At 38.3% G+C, this 18,186-nt stretch overlaps 1 protein-coding gene across 1 annotated transcript in view; it reads left to right on the top strand.

Moving 5' to 3' along the window:
- LOC109000672 (AP-2 complex subunit alpha-1-like) overlaps window positions 1-18,186 on the top strand; it is a 30,054-nt gene that overhangs the window by 8,652 nt on the left and 3,216 nt on the right. The window contains exons 4-21 of the mRNA XM_018977629.2: window positions 9,011-9,073; window positions 9,152-9,249; window positions 9,341-9,548; window positions 11,982-12,053; window positions 12,131-12,223; window positions 13,077-13,178; window positions 13,369-13,466; window positions 13,817-13,898; window positions 14,017-14,105; window positions 14,910-15,015; window positions 15,144-15,209; window positions 15,879-15,985; window positions 16,072-16,176; window positions 16,256-16,376; window positions 16,492-16,674; window positions 16,843-17,079; window positions 17,761-17,841; window positions 17,952-18,116. Coding sequence (XP_018833174.1) covers window positions 9,011-9,073; window positions 9,152-9,249; window positions 9,341-9,548; window positions 11,982-12,053; window positions 12,131-12,223; window positions 13,077-13,178; window positions 13,369-13,466; window positions 13,817-13,898; window positions 14,017-14,105; window positions 14,910-15,015; window positions 15,144-15,209; window positions 15,879-15,985; window positions 16,072-16,176; window positions 16,256-16,376; window positions 16,492-16,674; window positions 16,843-17,079; window positions 17,761-17,841; window positions 17,952-18,116 — 2,076 coding nt within the window. The remainder of the gene's footprint in view (window positions 1-9,010; window positions 9,074-9,151; window positions 9,250-9,340; window positions 9,549-11,981; window positions 12,054-12,130; window positions 12,224-13,076; window positions 13,179-13,368; window positions 13,467-13,816; window positions 13,899-14,016; window positions 14,106-14,909; window positions 15,016-15,143; window positions 15,210-15,878; window positions 15,986-16,071; window positions 16,177-16,255; window positions 16,377-16,491; window positions 16,675-16,842; window positions 17,080-17,760; window positions 17,842-17,951; window positions 18,117-18,186) is intronic.

Raw genomic sequence — 18,186 nt, 5'->3', positions numbered from 1 at the left:
ATGTTCTGGAGACAATAGGTTGCGACCAGCAATAACAAAATTTTCAGAGTGTATTTTCGACTTGAATCTGGTGGTCCTTCCTCTCATGGGGGGTACTTTCACGTGGTCTAATACTCAGACTTGGTCTCGATTAGATAGATTCTTAGTCTCACCAGAATGAGAAATGCATCATCCGGATGTTTGTCAAAAGAGGTTGTCTCGCATTTGTTTGGACCATTTCCCCATCTTGCTGGATTGTGGTGGTATCCAAGGAGGGCATCGGTATTTTAAGTTCGAAAATATGTGGCTGAAAACTGAAGGCTTTGTGGATAGGGTAAGGCAGTGGTGGTCCTCATACGAGTTTCATGGCACCCCCAGTTTCATCCTTGCTGGAAAATTAAAAGCTTTAAAGCACGATTTAAAGCTTTGGAATACTCAATCCTTTGGAGACATAGGGAATGTAAGAAAATCATGTTGGAGGAGTTATAGGAGTTAGAGAGGATACACGAGGATAGGGTTCTTTCATCTGATGAGATATCTGGAAGACAGAGTTGGTTTCAGAATTAGAGAGGGTAATCTCTTTAGAGGAGAGCTCTTGGCACCAAAAATAAGAGCATTGTGGTTAAAAGAATGGGACCGAAGTACGAAGTTCTTTCATAGAATAGCTAACTCTCATTGGAGAACTAATACCATTGAGATGCTAAATATCAATGGTGAGGATTGTATGGAAGCTCCCGTGATTCGGGAACATGTTGCTGATTTTTTTGAATATTTGCTTACAAAGCAAGAGGGGTGGATGCCCAAGCTTGATGGACTAGCTTTTGAGTCTATCGAGCCGCAGAATGCCTCTTGGTTGGAGAGGCCTTTTGAGGAGGTAGAGGTTTATGGTGTGGTAAGAAGAATGGTCAAAGACAAAGTACTAGGTCTGGACAGCTATTCAATGGGATTCTTCCAAACATGTTGGGAGGTAGTGAAGGAGGATCTAATGAAGGTGTTCCAAGAGCTGTTTTCAATTGGAAAATTTGAGAAAAGTCTAAATGTCACTTTTATTGCATTGATTCCTAATAAGATTGGGGCATCGATCATCTCCAAAGTGCTTGCAAATCGCTTAGGGGAGGTATTGGGGAAGATCATTATGAAACTACAAAATGCCTTTGTAGGGAGTAGGCAAATTCTGGACTCAGTTCTTATTGCCAATAAATGCCTGGATAGCAGACTCAAATCTAGTTCCATAGGGATCCTATGTAAGCTGGATATGGAGAAGGCCTATTATCACGTAAATTGGGACTTTCTACTTTACTTACTAGGGAGGTGCAGATTTGGGGAGAGATGGTGTTTGTGGATCAGATGGTGCATTTCAAAGGCAAGATTCTCAATTTTGATAAATGACAGTCCAATTGGTTTTTTTAGTAGTTCGCGAGGCCTAAGACAAGGGGATCCGTTCTCCCCATTCCTCTACGTCATTATTATGGAGGCACTTAGCAGGATGTTATCGGCTTTGGTTATGAATGGCTTTGTAGTTGGCTTCTCGGTTGGTGACCCCAATATGGGTATTATTAACATCTCTCACTTATTGTTTGCAGATGACACACTAGTATTTTGTGAGGCAGACCAAAACCAGCTCCTGGCACTGAAGGCACTTTTACTATGTTTTGAAGCAGCGTCAGGTTTGAAAGTGAATTTTGATAAATCAAAGTTAGTGCCAGTTGGTAGTGTTAGCAACATTCGATAATTGGCCAGTATGCTTGGATGTAAGGTTTCTTCTCTTCCCATGGATTACGTTGGACTTTCATTGGGGGCTGCCTCAAGGGCTATATCAATATGGGATATAGTGATCGAGAAGATAGAACGTAGATTGGCAGGGTAAAAGCGGCTATACTTGTCGAAAGGTGGCTGGATTACCTTAATCAAGAGTACTCTTTCTAACTTACCAACATATTTATTGTCTCTTTTCCCAATTCCAGCTAGTGTGTCGGCCCAAATTGAAAAACTTCACCGTAATGTCTTATGGAGTGGTGTGGGGGATGAATTCAAATTTTATCTAGTCAGTTGGGACAAGATATGCACTCCAATCTCCTCTGGTGGATTGAGAATTAAAAATATGAGAATTTTCAATCCGCTTTACTTGAAAAATGGTTGTGGAGATATAATATGGAACTGGAGGCCCTATAGAAGTCGGTAGTTGATTGCAAATATGGTAATTTGTTTTTTTTAGAGGGGGGTGGCTAGTGTACTAGAGAGGTGAGTGGGGCATATGGAGTGGGAGTTTCGAAGCACATTAGACGAAGGTGGGGGGCTTTTATTCACCATACCAAACTGATGTTGGGAGCAAGCTCTAGAATTAAATTTTGGAGTGACATATGGTGTGGAAATAATGCCGAACTCCTTTCCTTCTGTTTTCCGGATTGCATGTGCTCAAGAAGCTTCAATGGCAGATCTCATGGTGTTATCGGAGATCAAGTCCAATGGAACATCACTTTCAATAGGGCGGCACAAGATTGAGAAGTTGGCAGCTTCGAGGACTTTTTTAGTCTATTGTATTCTGCGAAGCTAAGTAGACAACGAGCTGATATGTTGTGGTGGGTACCGGCAAGTAAGGGTACATTCTCGGTTCGATCCTTCTACAAGTCTCTCACACACTTGCCGAACAATCAATTTCTATGGCAAAGGATTTGGCAGAATAAGGCACCTCCCAAGATGGCATTCTTTACTTGGACAGCATCCCTGTGTAAGATTTTGACAACAGATAACCTAAGGAAGCGAATGGTGATTATACTAGATTGGTGCTACATGTGTAAGAAATCTAGCAAGAGTGTGGATCACCTCTTACTACATTGCAAAATTGCTAGAGCGTTGTGGAATGAAGTGTTTGGCCGAGTAGAGTTAGCTTGGGTAATGTCTGACACAATGGTTGAGTTTTTGGCTAGCTGGACACATCGAGGTGGTATTCCACAAATCAAAGCCGTGTGGAAGATAGTACCTATTCTTATTATGTTGTGCTTGTGGCAGGAGCGAAATGACCGGACGTTTCCTCATTAGCGGAACTTAGATCTTTATTTTTTAAAACTCTATTTCTATGGGCCATAGCTGTAGACTTTAATGACCTTGATTTTCATGACTTTCTTGTTTCTATTGCTACGACCTAGATAGGTCTTATCTCTTGTATACCATCTTGTGTACTTAGGCTATACCTATCATCATTAATACAATCATAAAGGTGCTGAAAGGTTTTCAATCTTACCATCAAAAGGTGCTTCCGGGGGAGTTTTAATTATGTTTGACACAAGGGTGGTGGAAAGGGTGGAGGAGTGTGGGTGAATTCTTGGTGTCATGCTCTTTTGTTAATTTAGAAGACGGCTTTAAGTGGGTTTTTGCTGCGGTTTATGGCCCTAATATTGATTCAGAGAGAATATTTTTGTGGGAAGAACTGGCGGGAGTCATTAGTTGGTGGGGGCTACCGAGTTGCATAGGGGGAGACTTTAATACTTCTTGCTTTCCAAGCGAGAGGTCGGGAACTTCTCGCATCACTCCAGCTATGAGAGATTTCTCTGACTTTATTTTAGAACAAGAGCTCATGGACATTCCACTATTAGGAGGCACTTTTACCTAGTCCAACAACCGTGATTGCCCATCATGGTCGAGGATCGATAGATTTTTGCTAACACTCGATTAGGAGTCACACTTTCCGGATGTGGCTCAAAGAAGATTATCTCGTTTATGTTCTGATCACTTCCCCATCATTTTAGATTATCCATGGGGGTAGAAAGTATTTTAAATTTGAACATATGTGACTTAAAACTGACGGTTTTGTAGACAGGGTCAGACATTAGTGGACTTCTTATAGTTTCCAAGGCTCTCCAAGTTTCATTATGGCTAAAAAGCTGAAAGCGCTGTAACAGGACCTGAAGCAGTGGAATGAACAAGTTTTTGGCAATCTGTTTCAGCAAAAGTGTTCTCTTTTAGAGGAATTATAAGGCCTGGAAGGTGAGGAGGAGGCCAGATCCCTTTCTGATCCTAACAAAATCCGAAAGAACCAGGTAGTTGCTGATCTTGAAAGGGTTACTTTGATGAAGGAGATTTCATGGAGACAGAAATCAAGGGTACTCTGGCTTAAGGAGAGGGACAAATGCACGAAATTCTTCCATAGGATGGCTGACTCTCACAGGAGGAACAATGTTATTGATACACTGATGGTAGATGGGGCAGCTTCTTCGGATTAGACGGTTATCAAAAACCACATTGAACAATACTATCAAGAATTATTATCAGAAGAGCATAATTGGAGACCGAGAGTGGATGGTTTGTCTTTTTTCACATTAGACCAGTACAATGCATGGTGGTTAGAAAGGCCATTTACAGAAGAGGAAGTGGGCAATGTTATCAAAAGTATGGCAAGTGATAAGGCTCCCGGTCCGGATGGGTTTACCCTAGGTTTCTTTCAAGCTTGTTGGGAGAAGATATTATGCAAGTCTTTCATGAATTTCATTCTAATGCTAGATTTGAAAAGAGCCTCAATGTCACTTTTTTAGCCTTCATTCCTAAAAAGGTGGGATCTAGGGATGTGAGGGACTATCGTCCCATTAGTCTTGTGAACGGGATGTACAAGATTCTATCAAAAGTGTTAGCAAATAGACTAAGCTCGGTGGTGGAAAAACTAATCTTGAAGCCGCAAAATGCGTTTGTCAAAGGTAGACAAATCTTTGACTCGGTTCTTATTGCAAATGAAGTATTGGATGGTCGACTTATGTCTAGAGAGCCTGGGCTACTTTGTAAGTTGGACATGGAGAAAGCTTATGATCATGTCAACTAGAAGTTCCTTCTTTATTTACTTGAAAGATGTGGTTTTGGGGAGAAATGGGTAGAATTTTGTATCTCTTCAGCTCGTTTCTCCATCTTGGTAAATGACTCTCCGGTGGGTTTCTTCAACTCCTCTCGTGGCCTGAGACAGGGAGATCCGCTCTCTCCTATACTTTCTTTATTTGTCATGGAAGCTCTCAATAAGATGATTGAGGGGATGGTGGATGGCAGGTTACTCCATGGTTTTTTGGTAAGGAATGGTGATCTTAACATTTCACATTTGTTATTTGCTGATGACATGCTTATTTTTTGTGGTGCACACATCAGTCAAGTCCAAGACTTGAGGGCATTACTCATTTGCTTTGCGGTTGTGTCAGGATTGAGCATTAACCTCGCTAAGTCGGAAATAGTGCCAGTGGGGGCCGCCCCCGATGTGGAGATTTTTGCTTCTATCTTGGGATGCAAGATATCTTCGCTTCCTATGAAGTATCTTGGTTTACCGTTGGGTGCCTCTTTTAAATCTGAAAGGATTTGGAATGATGTAGTCGAAATGATGGAGCGCAAATTGGCTGCTTGGAAGAGGCTTTACTTTTCGAAAGGTGGTAGGTTGACTTTGATTAAAAGCACTCTTTCTAACTTACCCACCTATTTCTTGTTTTTGTTCCTGATTCCTACAAAGGTGGCTAACCGAATTGAGAAGTTACAAAGGGATTTCTTATGGAGTGGATTGGGGGATGAGTTTAAATTCCACCTGGTTAATGGGTTTACAGTTTGTACCCCAATCTCTGGAGGAGGTTTGGGGATTCGCCACTTGCTGAAATTCAATCAAGCTCTCTTGGGTAAGTGGTTGTGGAGGTACCAAAATGAAAGGGAGGCTTTTTGGAGGGAGGTTATAGATTCTCAGTTTGGGGAGGATGGTGCTCGAATGAGGTACGAGGCACTTATGGAGTGGGTTTATGGAAAAACATTAGGAGTCTTTGGGGGACATTCCGAGAATATGAACATTTTGTTGTAGGCAATGGTTCGCGTGTCCCTTTTTGGTTTGATACATGGTGTGGTAACCATTGTCTACGAGATACATTCCCTGCCATCTTTGCGCTTTAAGGAGGCATCGATTGCCTTTCTTCATTCTTCAGTAAATGGCGCCCCTCAATGGAATATTGACTTCATTAGGGCAGCCCATGACTGGGAATTGGAGTCTTTTTCGGAGTTCTTTGCGGCTTTATATTCCGCAAGTATTCCAGGGGGCTCTGGAGATGAGTTGCATTGGAATCATTCTAAGAAATGTATCTTCTCGGTCAGTTCTTTTTATCAAAAGCTTGCGAACTCCGGTTTGTCTATATTCTCGTGGAAGAGTATATGGAAGATGAAAGCTCCTTCTAAAGTAGCCTTCTTTGTCTGGACAGTATCTTTGGACAAAATTCTCACCATAGATAATTTGAGAAAACGACAGGTAATTGTCCTAGATTGGTGTTGTATGTGTAAGAAGCAAGGGGAGTCGGTTGATCATCTGCTTTTACATTGCGAGGTGGCTAAGGCTATATGGGATGATGTCTTCTCAAGAGTCGGATTATGCCTTGGAGATTGGTGGATTTCCTCGCAAGCTGGTTAGGACTACACAGAGATTCTTAGGTAGCGGCAATTTGGAGATTGGTACCAATATGCTTGTGTTGGTGCATTTGGAGGGAGAGAAATGCTAGATGTTTTGATGATCAAGAGAGAACAAGGGATGAGCTTAAAGTTTTCTTTTTTAAGACATTGTTCCTATGGGCGGGGGGGCTATAGTTTGTAACGGACGTAGTGTCCATGATCTTCTTCTTTCTATTGTATCCTCTAGCTAGGCATGTTTTCATGTATACTTCCAGTGTACCTAGGCTATGCCTATTTCTATGAATATATTATCTTTGATTTCCGATAAAAAAAAAATACAATCGTTTACTTATCAAAAAAAAAAAACATGGGGTTTCTGCTATACTAGTAGATGTGTGGCTTTGGAGAGAATTGGTGCAGGTGGATAGCCTATTGTGTCTCCACAGCGAGTTTCTTGATCCTAGAGATGGGCACCTCGACGTGTTTCTTCAATAGTTTCTGAGGACTATTGGAGGATGGTGATAGATACGAGTATGATAGCTCTTGGGGTGTTTGGTGTTCTCATGAGGTTAATGGGGCCTTCGGAGTTGGACAGTAGAAAAACATTAGTAGGAATTTGGGGGGAGTTCTCTAGATGTCAAATATGAGGTGGGAGATGGTTCCAATACAAAGTAATGGCACGAAATGTGGTGTGGAGCCCAAGAGGGCCTTCTCTTGTTCAAATTGCAAGGGAAAAAGATGCTACGGTGGTCCTCAATTTATAGAATTCAAATGGAGCTAATCACTGGGAAGTCAATTTTGTTAGAGCAGTGCATGATTGGGAGTTGGGCCTATATGGCCTCTTTCCATGTCTTACTGACTCGATTTGTATAAGAAATGGGAGACAAGACAAGATGCTTTAGACCCTATTCAAAAGGGGGGTGGTTGAAGTGAAGCCATTATATCATGCATTGTATTCTCATGAACAGTATCCTTTCCCATGGAGAAGCATTTAGAGTAAAGCTTTACTAAGAATGGTGGTATTTGCTTAGGGGGTGGCTGTGGGGAAAGTATTCATACTACATAATTTAAATGATGGATAATGGTGATAAATTGGTGTTGCATGTGTAAGAAGGATAAGGAAATAGTTAATCACTTGTTAGTGCATTGTGAAGTGGCTAGTACTCTTTGGCAAGTTGTTTTCAGCCTTTTTGGGCAATGCCGTGATGATTGGTGGATCTTTTTCTTTGCTGGAAAGGTCAGTTTGGTAACACATACAGTGAAAGATTATGGGAAATGATTCCGATTTGTCTATTGTGGTGCATCTGGAGGGAGAGAAATGATCGTAGTTTCGATAATTGCAAGGAGAAAATGAAGGAGCTAAAGGAATTCTTCTTCAGATCTTCATATCATTGGGATAGGTACACTGGAAGTATACATTAGAGATACTTATCTAGAAAGAATAAAAAGATCAACAGAGTCTTAAAACTGAAGTTCGAAAAAATTTAAAATTGCTTGTTAAGAAAACGATCTTATAAAAAATTTATGATGTCGCAGAAAAACTGTTGAGATCATGATAAGATCCCCTGCACCTTTTTTATATTCAGATTCTAAATTTTCTAATAATCACTTTTTATTAGCACTGGGTGTCCGGGAACAATGTCCCAACTAATCTTGGGGGTGCATAGGCTCTGGGCAAGAAGTTTCCCACAAGAGCACCTCAGGTAATTCAAAGGGAAAATCCTTCAATCCGATGGCCCCTAGAGATTGTTTACACCCAAGGGGATTTGAACCTTAGACCTGGGGGAAGCATACCCCCAAGCCCAAGGCCTTACCACTTGAGCCGGTTTTCCTAATAATCATGGGGGTTTGATACAGCAATTACATCTTTCTTGGTGAAATTCTGACAGCATTTTTGAAAAATACTGCCCAAGGAAAAGGTTAAAGAAATTTCCCTTGCAAGTGTGCAATTTGTTTCAACTCAATAGAGCCGTATTTTAACGATTTAGATTTGGTTAGGCTCATACAAGGTTTGCTTTATTGTTTTCCACTACCTAACATTGAAACAAGCATCCTATCTCCTGGTTTATGATTGCCTATAAGAAAAATATAGCTACACCACTGAGTTCCTTCCCTTCATTGTGTACCCTTCCTTTCTCTTTTCACAATATTTGGTTACTTTTATCTGTACCTGTATTCTCACATACTTTATACGATGGTACATCGATTCCATTTTCCTGGAATATGGTTTTTAACTCTAGATTAACAATACTTTTTTTTTATCAGTAACTCTAGAATAACAATACAATGCTGTTAGTTATTGTTTTGGTGTAATGAAGGGAAGGATTCATTACCATACCTTGCAAATATGTAGAAATTGAATGTAATATTCAAGCATCTTGGGATGTTTCTGATGACCGTTCTTGTTTTATCATTTTCTTAATATGTTTGTAGTTGTTCTGTTGCCTTTTTTAGTTGTCTGGTATTCTTACTATTTGAAATAACTCTGAAAGTATTTTTTCTACCATTCATGTACAAGAATGTCTAATATTTCATAACTCGTCCCTGAAACATTGTCTTCTTTTTCATCAATATCATATCATGCTCTTGTTGTGAACTCAAAGTTATTGCTGTCATGACTTACCTCACTTCTTCATCTATCTAGGTTGGCAACATCGGCGGGAGAGATTTTGCTGAGTCATTAGCCCCTGATGTTCAAAAGCTACTAGTAAGAGAACACATGTTTTTTAATATTTTAGATAATATTTTTAGAAAATGATGAATTTAACCAAGTCTTTTGATTTAGATCTCTAGCAGTTGTAGACCGCTTGTGAGGAAGAAAGCTGCACTCTGTCTGCTGCGCTTGTTTAGGAAAAATCCCGATGTCGTCAATGTTGATGGCTGGTTGTGTGAATATTCCTTTTCTGGAAAAAGGCTGCTTTCATGAGATAGGTTTACTTGTGGTTACTGAGTAGTCACTTTTGCCATGTCTTAGGGTGGATCGGATGGCACAGCTATTAGATGAACGTGATCTTGGTGTCTTGACATCATCTATGAGCCTTCTCGTTGCCCTAGTGTCAAATAACCATGAAGCATATTGGAGTTGTCTTCCAAAGTGTGTTAAAACATTAGAGAGGCTTGCCAGGAACCAGGATATTCCCCAAGAATACACTTACTATGGTATCCCATCCCCCTGGCTTCAGGTTTGTCGTCTTATTTTCCCACCTCAAGTAATTGATGGCAAATTAATGCATGTTGTGCAAGCATATCTGAAAACTGACAAATGTTTAGAACTCTGAAACTGGTTGCAATGTAATCAGATTAGTAGGCCATTGTAGTCTGACTGGTTGATAAAGACTTGTTTGTTTTCGTAGATGAAATGAGATGAGTTGATATTAATATTAAAAAGTTGAATAAAGTATTGTTAGAATATATTTTTTAATATTATTTTTGTTTTAGAATTGGAAAAAGTTGAATTGTTTATTTTATTTTGTATTGGAAGTTGGGAAAGTTGTAATGATTAGATGAGATGAGATGAGATGTTTTCTGAAAACAAACGAGGCCTAAGTTGAAGAATAGAAATAGAAGAAATATTTATACAAGCGATCTGGGCCCCCTTGCTTTTTTGTTCTGTTTTTTTTTTTTTTTTTTTTTTAAGAAGTAATTTGGCCATCCTTGCTTGTCCAGAAGAAACTGAATTGACCCGTTGGTATGTAGGTGCATACCTATTTATGTATGCACATAGTGATGTATGTTGATATTTATGATCTGCAAATCCACTGTCATAATGAGTCCATGAAAGTATAAATCTATACTATGCTTTCAGTTATGGTGAATAGATCCCCCCTTTTTGGTGGCTCATATTTGATGATGGATCTATAAAAATGGTATCATTCAATTTTATCCAACATCCAAATGCAATAGTTGTAGTATTAGATAACATTTGAATTATAGTTGGAGAAGCAATAACGAAAGTGGAGATTGGCATTGTTTTATTGAAGAGGCTGCTTATTAATTCTTTATGCTGAAGTATGGGCGTAGTTCACTTTAGTTTTGCGGTTGATTAAAAAAAATTGTGGTTGATTTGGAGATAGAAGAGTATAAGAATTGTGGTGGTGAAGTGAGAGGGTGGATCATTGATGCTTGATCATCCATAGTTGGTCATGTATCTGATATCCATAGTCTTCATCTGCTGTTCTGGCTTCATTTTATTTTACCTATCTGTAGATTGTTTATTTCCTTATTTAACTTTTAGTGAGTACCCTTGTTACATTAGCTGTAGTGAAAAGAAAAAGAACAGCTTCTCCTCACATATATACTTCAATGAAAAATCGTTTCTTTTTTTTATAGTTAATGAGAAAATTTTATTACCATGGATAGGCAAAGCCCAAGTACACAGGACGTATACAAAGGAAATACCTACATCACACTAGAAACAAAAAGAGCCTAAAGAAAATCCTGAAAATTATCATCATTAAATACAAAATCCTTAGCCCACGAACCCAAAGTACCAAAGAAAAAATCCCTAAGGTCTCTCAAAGAGCGTTCTTCTTCGAAGCATCTTCCATTCCTTTTCAGCCAAAGACACCCCATCAAGCACAAAGGAATCATCTTCCATATGGCAGCCACACGAATTCTCCCCGTAAAACCATTCCAACATGCAAAAAGATCAACCAGTTCCTTTGGCATCACCCAAACAATACCCGTCCGACCAAAAATCTCATTCCACAAAGACTTTGCCACCTCACAATGAATGAAGAGATGATTTGTAGATTCACCATCTTTCTTTCACATGAAGCACCAATCAACCACACACATACCACGCTTTCTTAGATTATCCGTGGTCAGAATTTTACCAAGAGATACCAACCAATAGAAGAATGCCACCTTAGTAGGTACCTTCACTCTCCAGATGCTTTTCCAAGGAAAGTCAAAACCACAATGACAGGTTAGCACCTTATAATTTGAACTAACGGAAAACCTGGAATTTCCTGCCTGATCCCACAATAATCTATCCTCCCTTCCCTGTACAACCTTTGAATTATGAAATCTTCCCAAAAAATCAGAAACCACATTCACCTCCCAATCATTAACATCTCTAACAAAATCAACATGCCATTGAATGTTATTATACAAACAAGAAAAAGAATCAGCTACCTCAGCATCTTGATCCCCAGCAATCCTAAATAAAGAAGGAAAATCAATCTTGAGAGCAGAATCCCCAGACCAAATATCATGCCAAACATAATCATTTTCCCATCCCCGCCATAAATTTAATATGATTAGAAAAATCCCTCCAACCCATCCTAATGGACTTCCACAAACTCACCCCATACACTCCTCTAACTTCATTTGAAATTTTGAAGTGAAATTTTATTTTTCAGTAGAATTAAAGCAAATAATCTTTTCTATTGGATGACTACAATTTCATGAAAGCCCACTTGTTATTAACCTAGAATGGAAATCTTCTCATTATTGGTATATTTGTGTGATATGATTATGTTACATCTATCTTAGTTTACAAAATTTCCATTCTTAAGAAGTAACTTTTTGCCGGTGATTGACACTTGGTTACATGAATAGATTGATGTATTAGCAAGTTTGTATTAATGCTTGTGAGCACTTGGTCAACGCAGGTTAAGACAATGAGGGCTCTTCAGTATTTCCCAACAATTGAAGATCCAAATACCAGAAGATCATTGTTTGAGGTTCTGCTTTTCTCGAGGGAATTGTGTTTTTTCTTTTTACATTCTGATATATCTAAACCTTGAGTCTTTAATTTCAGGTCTTACAACGGATATTGATGGGGACTGATGTTGTGAAAAATGTAAATAAGAACAACGCATCACATGCTGTTCTCTTTGAAGCTCTTGCTCTTGTAAGTTTACAGCACAAATATTATGGTATTGTATGTTTGAAAATGGTTTCTTGATCATTTAGTGTTTTTTTTAATCGTTTTTACTGTCAACTTGTGTGCATATTTATGGTTCATTTATATAGTCACACAAACACAAACACAAGCACAGGTTACTGTAACATTTTCTCTACACAAACACTTGTGCATACCCACATAGACGTGTGTGCTTGTGTGGAGACAATGTTACTGTGGTGAAATTTTGCTGAAACTCGAAAGAAGGATGAAATCTTTGAACGTTCAGTATTTTTCAATTGTCTTTATGGAAACGAATTACTTTGTGCGATTCTTGGGAAACGGATGTTTTATTTCTTGAAACGTTTCTGATCTAGAACAGAACAGGTGCATGCATGCATGCATATATATTGGACGTACCCACTTACAACAACATAACTAAGCAGAGTATGCATGTTAAGGATAAGTGAAATCATACGAATGTAGGACCTCTCTCTCTCTCTCTCTCACAGACACATACCTACAAATACTTGCAGTCCACATGCATTTGCTGGAATAAAAATAAAAATAAAAAATAAAAAATAAAAAAGAGAGAGAGAGAGAGAGAGAAGTACAAGGATACTAAAGGAGTGGAGCTTCCTAACATTTAAAAAAAATATATTTGGGGTAGGCAAACGCAACCATGAGATTTAGTCCATGACCCTCACCTTCTTATTATTATTTTTTTTTTTTGGGGGGGGGTTGATTATTTTTTCTTAACCTCTGTAACTTTGCTTGTAGAAAAGAATACAATTTTACTCATCTTTAGCATCTATTGTGGCTCTCTTATCATGTTTTGCATGTTCTAATTGCCTCATCTCAGGTCATGCATCTTGATGCCGAAAAAGAGATGATGTCTCAGTGTGTTGCCCTTCTTGGAAAGTTTATTGCTGTTCGCGAACCAAATATTCGATATCTTGGCTTGGTAAGTTGTGAAACTTATGAGACATCATAGATTTCCACATTTTCTCTGTCCTCCCTGTTGCTTTTTCTGTGTCTCCCTTTAAGGCAACCTATGATCGATTACATATGAAGACTTTCTGTCTAAACTTAGAAGGGTAAATTCTAGCTACTTTGTGACTGCATAATTTGATGTTCACATTGTTCTGATGCAGGAGAATATGACCCGGATGTTGTTGGTGACAGATGTGCAAGATATCATCAAAAGACACCAAGCTCAGATCATAACCTCATTGAAGGATCCCGATATCAGGTTAAATTTAATTTGTTGTAGTGTTTTAGTTTCATTCTGAGAATGTTAGAATTCTTGACATTGTCGCTTATTCATTTGCAATAGATTTCATTTTGATGTGGTATGAACTCTGTCTTTGCAAAATAATTTATGTTTTCATAGATCTTGTTAACTAAAGAGAATATATGGTCAATTATGGTGGATGTTAGCCTCCACCTAAAGTTGGGGAGATTAGGATTTCCCTAGCTTGAGTGACCTAATTTAAAAAAAGAAGGGTTTCCCTAGCTTGAGCGTGCTTTTTGTGCAGGTATGTATGTGTTTATATATTTCTGAAATCTATATTGCTAACTGACATCATTATATGCCCTCAGTATTCGTAGACGTGCTCTTGATTTGCTTTATGGTATGTGTGACATTACAAACGCAAAGGACATAGTTGAAGAATTATTGCAGGTACGGCCAATGCTGGATCTGGACTACTTATTTTGTACATGATAGACAGTTATCAATATATATATATAGACAGTTCTGAGAAAGTTTCAATCTGAAGTCAGTTTCATTTTGTTTTCAGTATCTCAGTACAGCAGAATTTGCAATGCGTGAGGAATTGTCACTTAAAGCTGCTATTCTTGCAGAGAAGTTTGCCCCTGATTTATCATGGTAAGCAAGGTTTTTTGTGCAAGCAATTGTGTAACATCCCAAATTGAGTATAGGAGGTGGTGAATGAGATCGTACATTGCTTGAGAGGGAGAAGTCCTTGCCCTTTATAATCTCATTCCAAAGGATTCGAATTGTAATATTGACTCGTTCTCCTCGAGTATAGTCCCATATATGGTTTAGGCTGTTCTTGAGTTGGTACTAGTCAATTTTGAAGCTTCCCTAGAATCACTTATAAAATCTAATATCAACTATTCGGTAGCCAATGTGGGACTTGATACCCATGATTACATTTCTATCTCACCCACTTTTTTATTTTTATAAGTAAAAGTATATTATTAAAGAATGGGCAAAGCCATGTTCAGTACAATGAATGCCCTAACTACGTAGGAGCAAAGGATACAAGAAAGTTATGGTGTTGGGGTTAATTATTTGTTTTTTTCAATGTGGGGTTGGGGTGTTACAAACTCCCCCTCTGACATTCCCAACGTCCTTTTTAAGACCATATCATGCAACAAGCTGAAATGGCTGGCCTTTGAACTTGACTCTAATACTATATGTAACAACTTGGAATAAACTAGCCACATTTACACTATAACCCCAATGAGTAAATTGAGGTTTTTGGTGTGATTGAATGAAAAATATTTTGTTTGATAATAGACAAGTTTCTAGAGCATCTTGCATTTTCTTCTGTAATATGTTTAGCCTTTAACTAAATATTTGCAAGTAAAGGTTTGCCATTCATTTGCTATTACGTGCATTCTGAATCTTGTACTGATCACGTCATGCTATTTTAATGGGGCACAGGTATGTCGATGTGATTCTTCAATTGATTGATAAGGCTGGGGATTTCGTTAGCGATGACATATGGTTTCGTGTTGTGCAGTTTGTTACAAACAATGAAGACCTACAGGTGATAAAAAAAAAATATTTATAATATATGCTTTGTTGCTTCTGTTTCTGTTTTCTTTTGGATGGATGGCCTGTTTCTAATAAAATGTTTCTACTTGTATTTCAACTGAGATTTCATGATTTGATCAGCCTTATGCAGCAGCAAAAGCGAGAGAGTATCTTGACAAGCCTGCTATACATGAGACAATGGTGAAGGTTTGTATACTGTTTAAGGTGTATCAAAGCTTTCGTGATGATAATTTTTTAGTTAGAGCTATACTTTTTTTTGTGCTCTGTTTTTTCCTTCGCCTCTATAATGCATAGCTTGTTGCCAATGTTCCAACTGTTGAAGGATGCTTTATAAGTATATACACGAGAGGCCCTTGCCAACCCTAGTTTAAAAATTAAAGTTCCTTTTGTATATCTTCGTCAGAAAAAAAAAAAAACAAGAAAGAAAGAAAGAAAAAACTGTGATAATGCATTGAATAGTCATGACTTTCTTTTATCACTAGATAATCATGCATAGGTGATTTTCTTGTATATGGTCATGTATACTTGGGCTTAATGATGACAATAGGCTTAATGAAGAAGCCAGAATTCGTACCTACAACAAAATACTTATCCTAGTTACGCATATCCCCCACAAATGAACATGATTTATTAGGGAGTTCCAGTTTCATATCATGTCACAAGACGCCTATGAATTTTAATCAGTTTTTCTTCTGCGTGTTGTTATGTACCACCATATGTTGGTTAATTTTCCGCATTGGCCTTTAATAATTATTAGAATGATTGGAAACTGAATTAAACATCCCTGATACATTCAAAGAAATTTTAGTTAGGGCAAATGTCTAAATCTATTTGGGATTGGCATATGTGCAACAGGTCAGTGCATATCTCCTTGGAGAATTTGGCCACCTTTTGGCAAGACGGCCTGGGTGTAGTCCTAAGGAATTATTTAGCATCATACATGAGAAGCTTCCTACTGTACCGTAAGGGGCACTTAACGTTACCCCTTGTCTTCCTAATTTTCGGTTTTCATTCCTTCTAGTATCTTAGAGTCCATTATTTATTGCAGGTCTTCTACCATTCCTATTCTTCTTTCTACATATGCTAAGATTTTAATGCACACTCAACCCCCAGACCCAGAACTACAGAATCAGATTTGGGGAATATTTAACAAGTGAGATTTTTAGCCGTGCATCTATTGTCTAAAATGTTCAGAAGTCCTGTAGGTTTCTTTAACACACTTTTTCATGTAGATATGAGAGTTGCATTGATGCTGAGATACAACAACGAGCTGTGGAATATCATGCCTTGAGTAGGAAAGGTGCATCTTTAATGGATATATTGGCTGAAATGCCCAAATTCCCTGAGCGACAGGTACTTCTGCTGTGGTTTTTGTTCGGTGACACTATACTTTTCTTGTAGTTTTGTTGGATGAGTGATTGCTTGAAGGGTTTTGGCACTAACTTTTAGGATTCTCTTTAAAATTTAGTCTGCATTGATCAAGAAGGCTGAAGATACTGAAGTTGATACTGCGGAACAAAGTGCTATAAAGTTGCGGACCCAGCAGCAAACGTCAAGTGCTCTGGTTGTAACTGACCAGCGTCCTGCTAATGGGACACCATCCGGCATCCAGCTTAGTCTGGTAAAGGTGCCCAGCATGAGCATTAATGAGGTTAGTTATTCCTTTTCTTTTTTTTTTCTTTAATTCCATTTTGTGTGTTTTTCCTGAACCCTACCATTGTCAACATGTCTCCCTCAATAATTTTGGAATCTTAGGATTGAATCTATCGTTCGTTAATTTTTTTAATTGGAATTGATGTATGTTTGATTATCTTGATAGGATCATAATATGGCGGAGCAAGGGCTGTCACATGAGAATGGAATTTTGAGTAAAGTAGATCCCCAAACTCCTTCAGCCGATCTCCTTGGTGATCTGTTGGGCCCACTGGCTATTGAAGGCCCTCCTGGTACTGATGTCCAGTCTCAACAAAATATAGTATCTGGCTTGGAAAATGTTCCAAATACAGTGGAAGCAGCAGCCATTGTACCTGTTGAAGAGCAGACAAATTCAATTCAGGTACAAGTGACTGTTATTATGAAACTATGTATTGTTTTTTTTTTTTTTTTTTTTTTTTTTATAGGTAGTATGTATTGCTTATTTGAAGAGGTGAGTTTAATACTATTTCATATGCAGTGAACTCTATTGTATAAATAGGAATACCCATCAATATTTAACAGTCTACTGAAATGTAAATAAATTGAGTATTGCATTCCTTATGCTTGATGCATTTGTTTTTCAAGCAGTCTTGAGCAAGCATTTTAGTGAGCCAACCTCAGTTGAGCTTTATTAGCTTGCGTTTTTTTGTAAGTAATTATATATACTTTTTTGATGAGTTACCATTTTTGAAGAGTTCAATATAGTCAAGCTGACTAAAAGGTTTCTCAAGATTGGTTGAATTGCATTACAAAAGCTAGAGGCTTCCTGTGTTGTCCCTGATGGTTTTCAGTGAGCGTAGCTTAACTTGTTTTCTTCCCAAATAATCTGTGAACTCCCAGTAAAAATTTTTATCCCATGTTCTCCAAGGCTTCCCAAAGTTACTGGTTTCCTTGTAAGATTGATATGTTCTTAGAAACTGGCCTTATCCGCATCAGAAAAACATGATCTAGTCTCACCTGCTACGTGCTGTCAGATTGTGATGTCCTTGCATTGTGCTTGACCAAAATTTTAACAAGCTCACTCCATTATTCAATTTTGTAGCCGATAGGAAGTATTGCTGAAAGGTTTCATGCTTTGTGCTTGAAGGATAGTGGCGTTCTATACGAGGATCCTTATATCCAGGTTTACTATAAGATGCTTCTTTTGTAGTATTTCTTATTTTCCGTGCGGGTTTTAAAAGTTTAAAGCTTCAACAAGAACTGAGGTAATTTTGTTGTTAAATACTACCCCAGATTGGCATTAAAGCAGAGTGGCGAGGACATCAAGGACGAGTTGTTCTTTTCTTGGGAAACAAGAATACTTCTCCACTTGTTTCTGTTCATGCTATAATATTGCCTCCGTCCCATTTAAAGATAGAGCTCTCATTAGTCCCGGATACTATTCCTCCCAGAGCGCAGGTGAAGACTTTGTAATTCTTGCAATGAACCACCACCTGTTGGTTTATCTATTGTCTACTCTTATCTTCTG

Source organism: Juglans regia, chromosome 14, assembly GCF_001411555.2.
Source record: "Juglans regia cultivar Chandler chromosome 14, Walnut 2.0, whole genome shotgun sequence".
Taxonomy (NCBI): domain Eukaryota; kingdom Viridiplantae; phylum Streptophyta; class Magnoliopsida; order Fagales; family Juglandaceae; genus Juglans; species Juglans regia.
Note: the sequence above shows the minus strand (reverse complement) of the source record. Positions and strands in the feature narration are given on the sequence as shown.